The following is a 14165-nucleotide window of genomic DNA, read 5'->3' on the forward strand; positions in this document are numbered from 1 at the left end:
CCTACAATCCATTTTCTCTGGACTGCACACAGAATGGCTAAAAACTGATGGGATAAAAGTTACACTAGGGCAAATGTGAACCACTCTAAATTTATTATTATCAGCCTTATATGGACTGGTCAAATTCCTCAACAAATCTATCACTTTTCCTACTGGGATTGACCTCCCATCCTCTACAAGTATTTCAAGCATTCTTTACTATCTTCAAACCATCAACTCCTACTAATTTACCCCTCATCCTTAGCATTTGACTTCAACCCCAAAGTTATGAAAAACAAAGGGTGGGGTGCAGAGAGAGAGAGAGAGAGGCTGAGAATATCATCTTTCAGACAGGAGCTCTCATCTTCCTGCCATCAACCCTGTATGTTCACCTCCATATGTAATCAATCTCCTTTCTTCCTCTTATAAGAGATAGATGGGATGTCTTTTCCATCTCAGTAGAATCACTCAGAATGAGGTCTGAAGACACTATAACTCCTCCCTCTTTCTTGAAATATTCTTTTCACTTAGATTCTGACACCATATTAATCATTTTCCTCCATTTGTTCTTCTCCTTTTCTAATTCTTTTATGTCTCACAGTTGGCCTATTACATCTTGAAGGGCCTAGATTTTCTCCTCTCACTCAGAACTCTTTTACTAAATAATTTTATGATCTATTAAGTGACAAAGCCAGGGAACTTTACTCTCTTTTTTTTTTTTATTTCATCTTATTGTTATGGGGGATACAGAATTGCAGGTTACATATGTTGCCCATGTACCGCCTTTCCCCCCAAGTCAGAGCTCCAGGCGTGTCCGTTCCCCAGGTAGTACAGGTTGCACCAATCATGTAGGTATATGTCCCTCCCCCCCACCCCCCCTTCCCGAGTCAGCACCTTCAAGTGTTACCATTCCCCAAACGGTGTGCAATGCACTCATTGTGTAGGCATACCCCCATCCCCTCCCCCACCCCCCACCTCAGTCTGATATCCGATTGGTGTCGTTCCTAGATGTGTATTTAGGTGATGTTCAGGGAAGCCAATTTTCTGGTGAGTACATGTGATGCTTGTTTTTCCATTCTTGGGATACTTCACTTAATATAATGGGTTCCAACTCTCTCCAGGAGAACCATAGAGATGTTGTATCTTCATTATTCCTTATAGCTGAGTAATATTCCATGGTATACATATACCACAGCTTACTAATCCAATCATGTATTGATGGGCATTTGGGTTGTTTCCACATCTTTGCGATTGTGGTTTACTCTCTAAATCGATTCCAAATGCACCAGCCTTGCCCATGCCTACTGCTACCACTGAAGTCTAAGCTACCACCATGTTTCAACTGATCTACTAAGACAAGCTCCTGAATAGTCCTCTGTTGACTCTTTCTAATCAGTTCACACATTGCAAGTCAATGTGTTATTTTGAAAACTCAAATTTTCTTTTGTCGTTTGAATGTTTAAAATCTTGCTATGGTTTCATGTGTTCCTCCACTCTAGATTGCTAACCTCTGCTCTGTGATAGGAGAGGAAAAGAGTAAGAGAGAAAAATACATACAGACACACAGAATTTTTTTTTATTCAAGACACTTTATACATATATTTTAGGGTCTTTCTGCTAGAGCACCTTAAGCTGTTTCGTAACTAATACTTCTATCATTGCACTTAGAGTCAAGAGCAAAATTTTTAATGTGGCTTCAAAGGCCATGAGTGATCTGTCTGACTTCTGTCTACCTTCCAGTTTCTTTTTTTACCTCTCTTCTTTCCATTCTCCATATCCTAACTCTTCTGGAGTTGTTTCAGTTCTTCAAAGATGCCGAACTCCTTTATGCCCAAGTCCCTCACACCTATTATTCCCCCCCCACCACCACACATACACCCCCCTTGTCTTATTAACAACTATTCATTCTTCAGATTTTTAACCCTGGGTCATCCATACCCACCACCATCAAAGAATTTTTTCAGGTCCCACCATTAAATGGTTTGATATCACTTTGTTCTTGTCCTTTTTCGTCAAAAGATATTTTTACATTAAAAATATGATATATATAATACGTGTAGCATAAAATATTATTACAAGTCATCATACACCCAAAACCCAGTTTAAGAAATACAATTTTATTAATACCATTTAGTAAGGGACATGGTAGCTCAACTAAAGACTCTATTTCCCAGCCTCTTTTGCAGCTAGTTGCAGTCATGTGGTTGTATATCATTTTATAGCAATTGTACATTTCTCTAAAAAATATGTTATTTAGTTTTGCTTGTATCTGAATGTTATAAAAATGTTACTATGTTTTCTGTGATCTTTTATTTCTTGCTTTTGTACTCAATATTGAGTATTTTGAGTTTTTTGAGATATTTCTATGTTAATAAGCAGGCACCATTTTATTCATTTTCCACTTAATTCCCACATAAATCCAGTTTAATGGATTATAAAATTCTATGTCACGACTATACGTCAATTTATGCATTCTTTTGTTTATGGAAATTTGACTTGTTTCTAGTTACATACACAAACACGTGTATAGTATGTATATATGTATATAATGATGTATTTTTGTATATATGCAGATTACAAATACTGCTTTAATGAATATTTTATATTATATATATTTAAAGGATGAATTGCTCCATATTTTATATGTAATATTTTTCAGTTGGGAGCCATAAAAAACGATCATTTTAAATTCATTCCTCAGCTTGAGAGATTTTAGATCATGTAGGTGCAATAGTTTTCAACCCTAATCGTTAATGAGGGTTCAATTGTGACTACAAATTTTCACAGAATTTTTTTTTTTCCATTTAGAGCCAAGAACAAGACAGATACATTTTATGACCTTTCCCTTTGAGGAGTCTTTTTCTAAGATGATAAAATTGCTGTTGTTTGATTTGGAAAATCTCAGCTATTAATTAGATTTTTCCACTGAGAAGGGAGTTGCCTTATTGACTGTTAAAATGTCTAATCTTGTCCATTTTATAGTTATCATTGTAATTTTACTTGGCATTTTGGAAGCCAACTGATAATTGCATAAGCAGCCTGCCAGCTATTCCTGCGAAACTCCTGTAGACATTGTCTTCAAACTCTGGCAATTTCAAATTTAAACATATTCAAAATTACTCCCTGCTGGAGTAATAATTATATTTTCCAATGCAATTTACAAGAGTTCTGTGTGGACCAAAAAATTTAATACACGAATATTTGATCTTAACTTTTAGCAATAATGAAATCTGCTTTGTTCAGCCATGAGTTTCATAAAAAGTACCCCTTTTGATATTACTCTTTGTGTTTTTAAATATGCTTTTAGTGATTCAAGTCTATATTAATGTAGCATATTTTATTTTAAACATGATTTCAAAGTATGTAGCAAAAGATGAAGAATTAAAAAAAAACTGTAATGTCAGATTAAACTTTTGCAGTGAATTAAACATCCTACTTGCTGGTCATTAAACCATGCGAGGGTGGCATGGGAATGGAGGATAATTAAAGCTCTTGAAAGACTTGAAGTTCAGACTCTGATGTAGATGGACCGTGACACACATTATTCTATGTGACACTCAACACAAAGCAGCAGTCATGAATATTGATTGAAGTCATTCAGGGGTTCTACGTTCTGTGCAGAAGGGGTAGGAACTCCAGGCTACTCTAGCTTTACATGCTGATTTTCTTCCTTACTAGCCGTGTGACCATATGACATGTTATTAGACCTTCAGTTTTCTCACCTGTAAATGGAAGATAATAATACTGATCTTATAGGGTATTTAAGAGGATCAATTTTAATAATAAATATTAAAGATCTAGACTAGAGCCTGGCACACAGTGGTCATCAGTAATAGTTATAGGGCTTCTGTGACATGACAACCAAACCAAATTATTTTTATGAAGGATAGAAATCAGAGAGTCTTCATAATAATAGAGAGATTTGGCAATGAAGCTTAGATAGATAATAGTTTTTAATTTTTTATGTTGTACAATCATTGTAACATAGGTACAATTATTTAGAATGAAATTGTATGTTGATCAATTGGCCAAATAAAGACTAAATGTTTCTTAATGTAATATAACCATTTTATTCATTTCTCTTGAACTATAGCCTTTTGGAAAGAAAGTAGCATAAATAGATTCTTACCTCACTTTATTAAAATACAGCCCAATTGGATTAAATATTTAAATGTTAAAAAATTTTTAAGTAGGGGCATAAATATATTGGAAGAAACATGCACAGATTTCTGTGTGAAGACAATTTGGCTATGCAGGGCATAATGTCTAGATACCACAAATAGATAGATGGGTAAGACTGACAACATGAAAATTTAAAAATTTTTGTACTTCATAAATAAATTCCAAAGCCAAGTAACAAATTAGGAACATTTTTGGCAGCATATATGATAAGAAAATGGCAATTACTCTAACATTCAAAGAAAGAACTATTACAAATAATTGAAAAGTATAATTTAATTTTAAAATTGACAAAAATATGAATAGACATCAGAAAAATAAATGCAAATGAACAATAAATATTTAAGCTGCACTCATCTACGTTCATGATTTTTAGACTATAAATTCAAATAATGATAAGGCATTTTTCAACTATCAAAATGTTAAACAATACTTATTTGATATTACATATGTTATAATTTTGGCATGTGTGGTGAAGTAGGCACTTCCATTCCCTTGCTGGGAGTGTAAATTGCTGGACTTAAGTTTGGAATGTGTATACCAAAATTTAAAATGTAGATACTCCTGGTAGTAATTTATTTACTGAATAAACTCAAAGATCTGTGCATTTAAGAATTGTCATTGCAGGATTATCTACACAGATTTTTTAAAAATATTAGATAAACCTAAATGTTGATGATAAGGAAATGGTAAAATTAATAAGGCTAGTTATAGCCTTAACATGGTATGATATTGGCCATTGAAAAGAATGAGAAAGAACTATAATGTGTAGATTTGGGATGATTTGTAAGTATTTTGATGTGAAAAAGTAATATGTAAGCAGTTTTTATTGTTAATTTCCATTTATGCAAAGAAAAATAAATATAAATGAAGATGTAGGGTATGTATTAGAAATTTTTCTGGAAAGAAATAAAAAATATTGACAGTAGAATTATGGATATGAGTGCCTAATAGCAGAGAGGAGTGACTAATTAATTACTCGTTAATGCTTTTCTGAACTAATTGAATGTTCTTCTAGTCTCATGTATGCTTTACTTTTAATTTTTAAAAATTCATGCAGTTAATATGGCAAAAAAATATATAAATTGTAAAGGACTATTTAAATGTCATTAGGAGAGAGCAGATCATTTTCAGTGTTGAAAAAAGTGTGCTACTATTAAGTGTTCTTGAAAGGGAACTGTCAAAACTTAACATTCTTGGGATGAAATGATGCATTCATTGGTGTCTAATGAGTTTTACTTTCCCCCAGACAAAGTCAAAGGAAGATCAAGAGCAGGGACCCACTTTGACTCAGCCCGGAGACGAAGCCGAGCAGTCCTTTATCACATCTCTGGACACCTGCAAAGAAGAGAAAAGAACAAATTGAAAATAAATAATGTAGGTGGTATATGTGTACACTATGAATGCTGGTTTCCCCTGGTGGCAATGTTTGACTCGCTAAAGAAAGGCTCCAATTATTCATTTATTGGTTTTCCTAGATTATTTTTTTCCGCTTTGGCTTGTGCTTTCCTATAAAGAACAAACTGGAAAAGGTCAGCAGTCATGAGGCATTTCTGTAATAAAAGTGCTTAATCATAATGTTATCACAGCACAGAGATTAGAATATTATTACAGTGCAGTACAATATGGTACTAGGGATGCTGCAAGTGGAGACATACTGGTTACATTTTATGAAACAAAATGACGCAGCAAGTCATATTACACGTTCATAGTTCGTTGGTTAAAATTTCTCAAATTTAATTTTACTTCCATCTATTTTACACTTTATCTAATTTCATTTAATGCTTTTATCCAGGGGGACCATGATGAAATCAAAATCATTTAATCCATTTAAAAAATTTATATTTTATACAAAACACAGGTGAAAATTTCACACAGCGAACATTGGATTTGAAGTTACATGCCATGCATTAGAGTTTTGTAAACAGTTGCACTTTTAGTAAATTATGGTAGCTCTGCTTTCAGAAACATGGTGCTTATTATCTGTCATAAGCCATAGCACTGTTGATGTGCTTATAAATAGTGACTCTTTCCAGTTTTACATGATATACATCCTCTAGGATATCACACTTAATTTCAAAATCGGTTCTTAGCACTAGGGGACTTCACCGAGAAACCTAGAATAATTTCTGCTAGGTTGTAGATATTTGAAGATAATTTTTCAAATTATGTTAATGTCATTAATTTGCATTGCAGAATCACCAGAATATATCTGGGGTGTTGTGTAATTGTGAGTGGCGATTAAATACTCAGGGTCCAACTTGCCAATGACATTAGAAATTCATATTCAAACAACCAGAGCTATTTTGTAATCAATTTAAGATCCAGAAATTCTGAGAGTTAGGACACAAGGGGATTCCTTGGCATCTTACTTTTTACATAGTAAATTGGGAGATTATCTAATCTGACATACAAATGCTTTGATGAAACAGAGCCAGGCATTAGACACACAAAGTATCCATTTCTCTGAAGTAAACAAAGAAAGATGTGTGAGCCCAGAGTGTGGAGCGATCTGATACCATGGTGCTACAAACCTGATTCTGCTTCAGTTCAGTGCGATTTCTTTATGGAAGCTAGGACAATATTTTGAATTATTTGTACTCCAAGGACCATGCACTGGTCTGCCATGCACTGCTGTGGAGAGTCGCACATTGCCTTTTTTGTCCTGACTTAATATAAAGGTTTCTTAGGGACACCTCTGCCTTGTTGTCTTATTGATTTCCTGGAGTCCAGAGAGACTTGAAATGATGCACACCACTCACCTGTGGATCCTTCCCCTAGTTCCTATTTACATCTCCCTTCAGTCACCCAGTCAGTCTTAATGAAAGTAAACAAATTCTATAAAGAAACAAAGGTAACCACATCTGGGCTTGACTCCGTGCGAGCCAACCAGCAAAGTACCTAAACAAATATTATCCAGAGATTTTGTAATGCTGAAAGCTGACACCATCTTGTAGCTTTTAGTGGAGACTCATTTAAACATAGCAAGTATTAGTGAGCTTTAAATTGCATTTGCTGAGTGTGCTATTTCTCCCTTTAGATTCAACAAAGTATAAAACAGTACTTAAGAATCAGATTTAAAAAATCATAACCCCCACTACTTAACTAATTTGCTTAATTGCTATTCATTTAAAAAGTACAAATATCAGGGAAGAGAATTAAAATAATACATAGTAATTAAAGATGTCTAATCAGCTCAGTGACTCTGATACTACAGGTAACATTTTACTTCTGGGGAGAAAAGTAAGTGTGGAATTAGGACTGGCCCTGTTCACCTTCTCCTTACAAAGAGAACAGAGCAGAATGGCTAAAGGACAGATAGCAAGAAGAGGGAATGAAGAAAGGTTAGTTACTGACTGGTTAGTTTACTGACAAACAATCATTCTTGGGGGAATTCTGGCTATAATAACATTGGCACACAAAATAAGAATTCTTAATGTTTTATAGCCCTTTGCTATTTACAAATTCCTTTCATGTACATCATATTATTTGATTGTCACAGCAAGTCAGTGCTAGACATGGTTTTTATTAGTCCCATTTTAATGATGGAAGAAAACAACTTACTCAAAATCTCAAAAGTAGAAACAGCAGCCCTTAATCTTCTTGACTTAAAGCCACGGTACTGCTGATTCACTCCTGCCTTGCTGCTTCTCTGATACAGTTCTGTGGAAGAGGAATATGTGCTTCAGCCATAGGTGAGTGAACTCATCAGGATATTTGCAAGGTTTGAGAATCAGAATGCAACCAACACCTTTTAGTCCTGGCTCTAACTGCCTGGTATATCTTGGAAAAGGTGTTTAATTTCTGTCTTCCTTGATTTGTTACTCTATTTAAATGAGAATGGGAGGATGCAAATGTCTCCAACACATACACACACACACACACACACACACACACACACACGTTGTAGAGATCACATGAGAGCTTTAGAAGCTTGAAAGGAAACTGCTACACATGAATAATGTTACCTGCAAGGGGCTGTGCTGGTGGTCATCAAAGGCATGCACTGCATTTCGATCACCCAGCCATAATAACTGTAGAAACACTTTCCTATCCCCTTGCTCATTCAGATGATAATTTCAAAGAAATTTTGGAAAAGTAGTTTAGGAAACCTTAATTAGGCATTGGAGTTAATTAATGTGCTTTAATAATTCATAGGGTACAGGTTAAATAGCTAAAATGCCATTAGTATTGAAAAAATATGCTTCAAAATTAATAAATAATATAAACCTAACACCTAGACTAGTTGGTGGTGTTATTCCTTAGGCAAACCTCATATGTTTGAGGCCTATAAATAATATGCCTCCCTCTTACTTCCTGCTAAAAGCACAATTTTACAACTGTGTACAAACTGTTTACAGTTTTAAGATTTTTTTTTTTTCCTTTCAAAAGGTTTTTGGTAAAACTTTAAAAATACTGTGGCAGGAGGGGAGGAGCGTCTATTTTTTTTTTCACGCATGCGATTATTTAAAGATCTGTGAAGGATTTGAGTTAATATTTCAAAATTTAAGTCTAATTTGAGATGTATTGAATTCTCAGTATCTTTTAAAATAATTTGAAATAATGTGTTTTCAGTAGCCTATAAAAATGAAATTGTGTATTTTCTGATTTGTGGAGATAACTAATGATTGCTAAACTTTTGCAACAGAATCATGTAATCAGTGTAAGCCAAAGAAAATACTTTGCTTCTTGAGTTTTCCCAAATCTTCGCCCCTAGACCTGGCTTTTCCTTCAAACAAGGAAAAATTTTAATTTAATCTAACATGATAGGAAAAACTTATTTGGACAGAAAATGAGATATTCCCCATAGCTTCCAAGAATTTCTTATTGTAGTACATATTTAGGGAAAAACTATATTAGCATCCATATTGTGCTATTGCAACAGAAGTGCTTACCCACCTTGAGGAAATTAATACTTGCAGACCTAATCACCTCTTACTACCAGCCTGAGATTTGAGGAGAAGCCCCACAGAGTACTTCATATCTTCTCAGTTTTATGCTAAAGTCCACTTTGGAAACTTGTTCCTTGAAACCAGGAAATGAGGCAAAGAGACAGAACAAAATATCAGGGAATGGGATGAAATATAGATGCAGCGGCAGATGGGCATCAAAGAGCCATCTGGAAGTAGTGAGGCAGCCCCACCACGCAGTACTGGCATCATGAGGTTCCTGGGTGGGTTGAGTGAGAATATTAACAGGAAGTAGAAACGCTTGTTGAGAATGCCTACCAAAGGGAGATGCCAGGCAAGGTGTGCATTAATATCAAGGTAACAGAATTATTTAGTCCCTGATAGTCATCACTTAGAACTAAATATTCCTGATCTCTCTGAACCTTTCTTGAATCCTCAGGTACTTCAGGGATCCTTGGATACACCACATTAATCTGCCCTTCTCTCAATGACTGAGACAAAAAAAAAACACCAATGTGACCTACAAGTAACGTGTATTCTAGAATTTTTAACTGTTCTGTTAATTTACCTAAACTTTCAAATTTAAGTTTCCATTACCTATCTTGCATTTCTCGTTAATTGAGGTTAAAGCAAGGTCTGCAAGAATCTGGTCACAGGCTTGTCAAATTTCCACACACACTATTGTTGGGCCTCCCTTTGTGTCATAGCAATAGCCGAATTGTTCATCAATTTGAACTGCTTTCAAAGTGAAGTGCTTTTCACAGTTATCAAAAACTTCAGCTATTCTGCATTTAATCAGCTGCACAGCGAGCATTGCCTTTCTCCTCCATGACTTGAATAATAACCCTTAAGTAACTGTTTCTCACTTTACTGTCTTAGCAAGTTCTGGCCAATGTCAAAATGCATCTGTGTTAGTCTAGGTAATGAGGTTTGGGTTTCCAACTTGAAACTTCAACAACAACCACAATGCAAAAATGCATGTAGTTAGCACAACCTGGTTATATTTCGAAAAGAATGTAAACCGCTGTTTACAATAAAACGTTGGCCACATATCTATCCTTTCTGAAAAAACAAATGGTACCTTTGTTGTCATCAGTAGAATATCAGGTCAAATATATTCTTTGGATAATGACTGTCATCTGAAAACTATGAGTATACAAAATGTACCCATAACAATAGAAATGTAAACTCATCTTTGTGTTTATAATGCATGTAGGATTACTTAACAACTGTGGATGTTTTTAGATGACATTTTAGGTAATGGGTTTTTGATTTTTAATGAACAAAATCTAGATTACTCATTTAACATTCATGACTAAACTCTGCCCATTCGTCTTACTTATAACAATGATCTCTGCTCAATTTTAGTTGTTTAGGTGTTTTATATCATCAACTTTTAAAAGTCACTTTTAGTGAGTGTATGTTTAAAGCTGTGTGATCTTTGTTTCTAATATTGTGTTTCTCCCCTCTCTTCTTTTTTCTTTATCCACAGAATGTTTTTGTAGATAAACCAGCATTTCCGGAGTATAAAGTTTCGGATGCAAAAAAGTCCAAATTCATACTTTTGCATTTTAGCACTTTTAAAGCTGGCTGGGACTGGCTTATTTTGTTGGCAACGTTTTATGTTGCCGTGACCGTACCTTACAATGTGTGTTTTATTGGCAATGATGACCTGTCCACGACTCGGAGCACAACAGTCAGTGACATTGCAGTGGAGATTCTTTTTATTATAGGTAAGAACCGACTGCTTTCCTAGGAGATTTGCATAAAGGAAGTAAGTGTGTTCCAGATTTTTCTGACATGAATTTGAACTAAGATCCGTTTGCATGGGCATGACTCAGCCTCTGATGCAAATTTTGGAGAAGCACATACTGTATTTGGATTTCTGAAAATTGCCTCTTCCAGTTTTTCCTCTGTGTCTTTATTCAAACAGATCTAAACTGATGTTCTGTGTTTCTATACTTGTTTCATCAAAAATGGACTAAAAAAGAATTAATGGCAGTTTTGTTTATACTCTCACATCTTTCATGATCTTAACTGTGTAGGGTCAGAGATGGGGCATGGCAAGAACCCACCAATGGTGTCCTGACAGCCGTCCAGTCCTGGGTGTGGTTCTTTATCCATGCTTTTCCATGCTCTTTCAGTGTGTTGATGGTGGTTTCAATAAGTGGCCTTTTTGCAGAATCAAGGGTTACATAAGCCTTCCAGTAAATCAGGACAAGCAGTGAGTATCTGATTTTAATTAAAGAAGAGGCCCCAAGGAATATTTGCTAAGGTTATTTATCTCTAGAATATTGGGAACCTCAGTTGAAACTGCATCTGCTCCAATCTTGTAAGCCTATTCCTATTTTCCTGTCCCTTAAGTCTTCATCTTGTTTAGACCAAAACCTAGATCTTTTTTGCTCATTCTAGGACCGATACTGGGTCTCTGTTAAGACACAGATTGACTTTTTGTTGAGTTCTTGATCATCATTAGCAACTGACACCTGCTTCTTTACCTGGTCATGGTGATTTGGGCAACATTCTTATGTAAACATGAGAGAAATTTTGGAAAATATTTTCAAGCAGGAAGGTGAACACAGGAGTAAGAAATGGATCTTGAAAGTTCAAAGAAAAGGAAATAAGTATGTGAGGCAGCTCAAAACCTTGTTTCAATGGTGGCAGTAATTTTTCTCAGTTAAGCTATTAAATAAAGCTTTGGGACCAAAGTGGAAGGTTCTCTAATCAAACGTCAGCACGCGTTTGCTTTGGATGCGTTTGTGTGCTGTTGGTAGGGCCTGGCATCACTATTAACATTGCATTTGCTGGACACCCCCCTAAGAGCCCTGTTAGGACCCCTACTCCCACCCCAGAAGTGGTAGCTGTAGTATGTTTAGGCCACTAGATGGCAATATTGTCTAGTTAGGCAGATAGGTAAGGCTACAAAATCAGGGAAATTTATCTTTAATTTTTTTTAACTAAAGTTATTCTTTATTAGAAAAACAAAAACATAAAGAGATCTATTAAATCACTGTTAAATGGAAATTAACAACATTCTAGTTTGAACAAGAACTGAAAATGAAAATGGTAGGCAAACTGGGTGTGTCTGTATGCCAATCCATTCCGGTTTTATATCCTTTTACTTTGTTAACCTTTGGTGTCTCCTCCCACCCATCCATAATGTACACATAAATTAGCGTATCAAAAACACTCTCCATGACCTGGTCAAAGTTCTCAAGAACTTGGGCAGTTACTCAGTATTTAGTCTGAGTTTCCTTTTTTGTAATAGCTATTTCATAGGGCTTTGTGAAATAATAGATAATAAGTATCAGCTTAACAAATATCATCTTCTTATTGTTGTTACTTAAAACACTGTCAAAGGGACAGGTTTTATCTTGAACTTTTTTTTCCATTTTTTCTGATTCTTAGATAACTGAAATATTTAAGGCTTAGAAGCCACGTCTGGTCCTACATGCTCATTGGCAGATGATGACTTGTTTACCCCCATGAGAACTCATACCTATGACATAGATATTATATAAGTTTTTCTTTATTTTAAGGCTGTTTTCCTCTACTAAACCAGCACAGACTGGTTTGATGCCCTGACGGCTACTCCTGAATTCTATGTTCTTTCTTCCTGCCATTTCTACTGTGCTTCAGGCAGCAAGCTGGCTCTCTCAGTAGGCGGTACCCATCTCTTGGTGGCTGCATGACAAAAGAATGGAAACTTATTCCTATTTTTTCCAGTTTAGTTTCTACAAAGGTTATTTTAGAATTTGAGATTTTGGTCTGTCAGCTGTTTTAGTGTGACTCCTGCCTGGAATCCCTTGTTGACTAACTTTTTTTTATAAGCAGTAAAAACTTCCCTGCTCTTCCCTACTGCTGTCTTATTCTTCCTTTTAAATGAGTTTGAGCACATCTGCTATTTATTATAGCACATTTAGAAAAATAGTTTGAACTAACATTTCTCCAAGTACGTTTCCCTGAACATTTATTCTATGAAATATTTCAAAAAGGTGAGCTAAAAATGATCATTGAGAAGTTAAAACAGTATGAATAAAAAGTACATTGCCTGTAATATTGTATCTTTACAATACTAAAGTAGTGTTTGTACCATTTAATATTTATTATATTAGTATATGTGGCTAAATTCATATGTAGATTTTACATACTGTTTATTTTCTATTTTTAGAATAGTGTTATTAAATTGGCATCTTATAATTAACTGTGTCAAAATTGTGTAAAAGCAGTTAAAAAAAGGTTTGGGAAGGAAGGATTTCCATATAACTAACAGATGATATTTTTAAAAATATTTTGTTATTTGTACCAACTCCATATAAAGGCAAGGCAATATGATTATTTTTTAAATGGAGAATAATCAAATGGTCTATGAAAAATGGATTCATAGTCAAAATTAAAGTTTGAAGATGGTATATCTCTTTCAGAGATTTACAATACACTTTAGCATTGTGAATCCTCTATGAAACTCAGTGATAAAGAAATCTACTTAAATGTGATTAATCCAGCATCTCTCAGATTTTTTTCATTTTTGCTTCAGAACCCATTCCTTCCCCAGACCACTTAGTAATGCTCTTTGGAGAAGACTCACTCAAAAACATTCTTCCCAGATAGATTCACCATAAAGAATGTGTCTATAATTATGTTAGCCAAACTTAATGGTGAGCTTGAATGTCTCCTAGATATCTTCTTACTCTCAAATTCTTTTGTAAGCCACATTAGTTCTTTGGAATCGATAGAGTACAATTCTTGCTTATGAGCTATAAAGTTTGGCTATAAAGTTACCTTTAGTTTCAAAACCATCATATATAACTTAGCCGCTGATTCAAAGCCTTATGGAAATTTAAAATGAGAAGTGACTTAGTAGCAATTTATCTAATCGAATCTTTCTTACTTTGTAGGTGGGGCACTGAGCTCTAGTGATATGCCCAAGGCCCCATAATTAACCGATGGCACACTCAGGTCTTCTGGTTGTTGGATCAGGTTTTTTGCTTAAGAGTTTATAGTCAATATGATTCCATTTTATGAAAACTTCCACTCAACTTGCTTTTCTTTATTTTTAGCAATGATTCAGAAAATGAGAGAAGAGCCAACTTCCTT

The 14165-nt window shown here is 34.9% G+C and overlaps 1 protein-coding gene across 1 annotated transcript in view; it reads left to right on the forward strand.

Moving 5' to 3' along the window:
* KCNH8 (potassium voltage-gated channel subfamily H member 8) overlaps window positions 1–14165 on the forward strand; it is a 363798-nt gene that overhangs the window by 201809 nt on the left and 147824 nt on the right. Inside the window, exons 4-5 of the mRNA XM_069473285.1 lie at window positions 5408–5535; window positions 10561–10801. Of these exons, the coding sequence (XP_069329386.1) occupies window positions 5408–5535; window positions 10561–10801 (369 nt within the window). The remainder of the gene's footprint in view (window positions 1–5407; window positions 5536–10560; window positions 10802–14165) is intronic.

Source organism: Eulemur rufifrons, chromosome 7, assembly GCF_041146395.1.
Source record: "Eulemur rufifrons isolate Redbay chromosome 7, OSU_ERuf_1, whole genome shotgun sequence".
Classification (NCBI taxonomy): domain Eukaryota; kingdom Metazoa; phylum Chordata; class Mammalia; order Primates; family Lemuridae; genus Eulemur; species Eulemur rufifrons.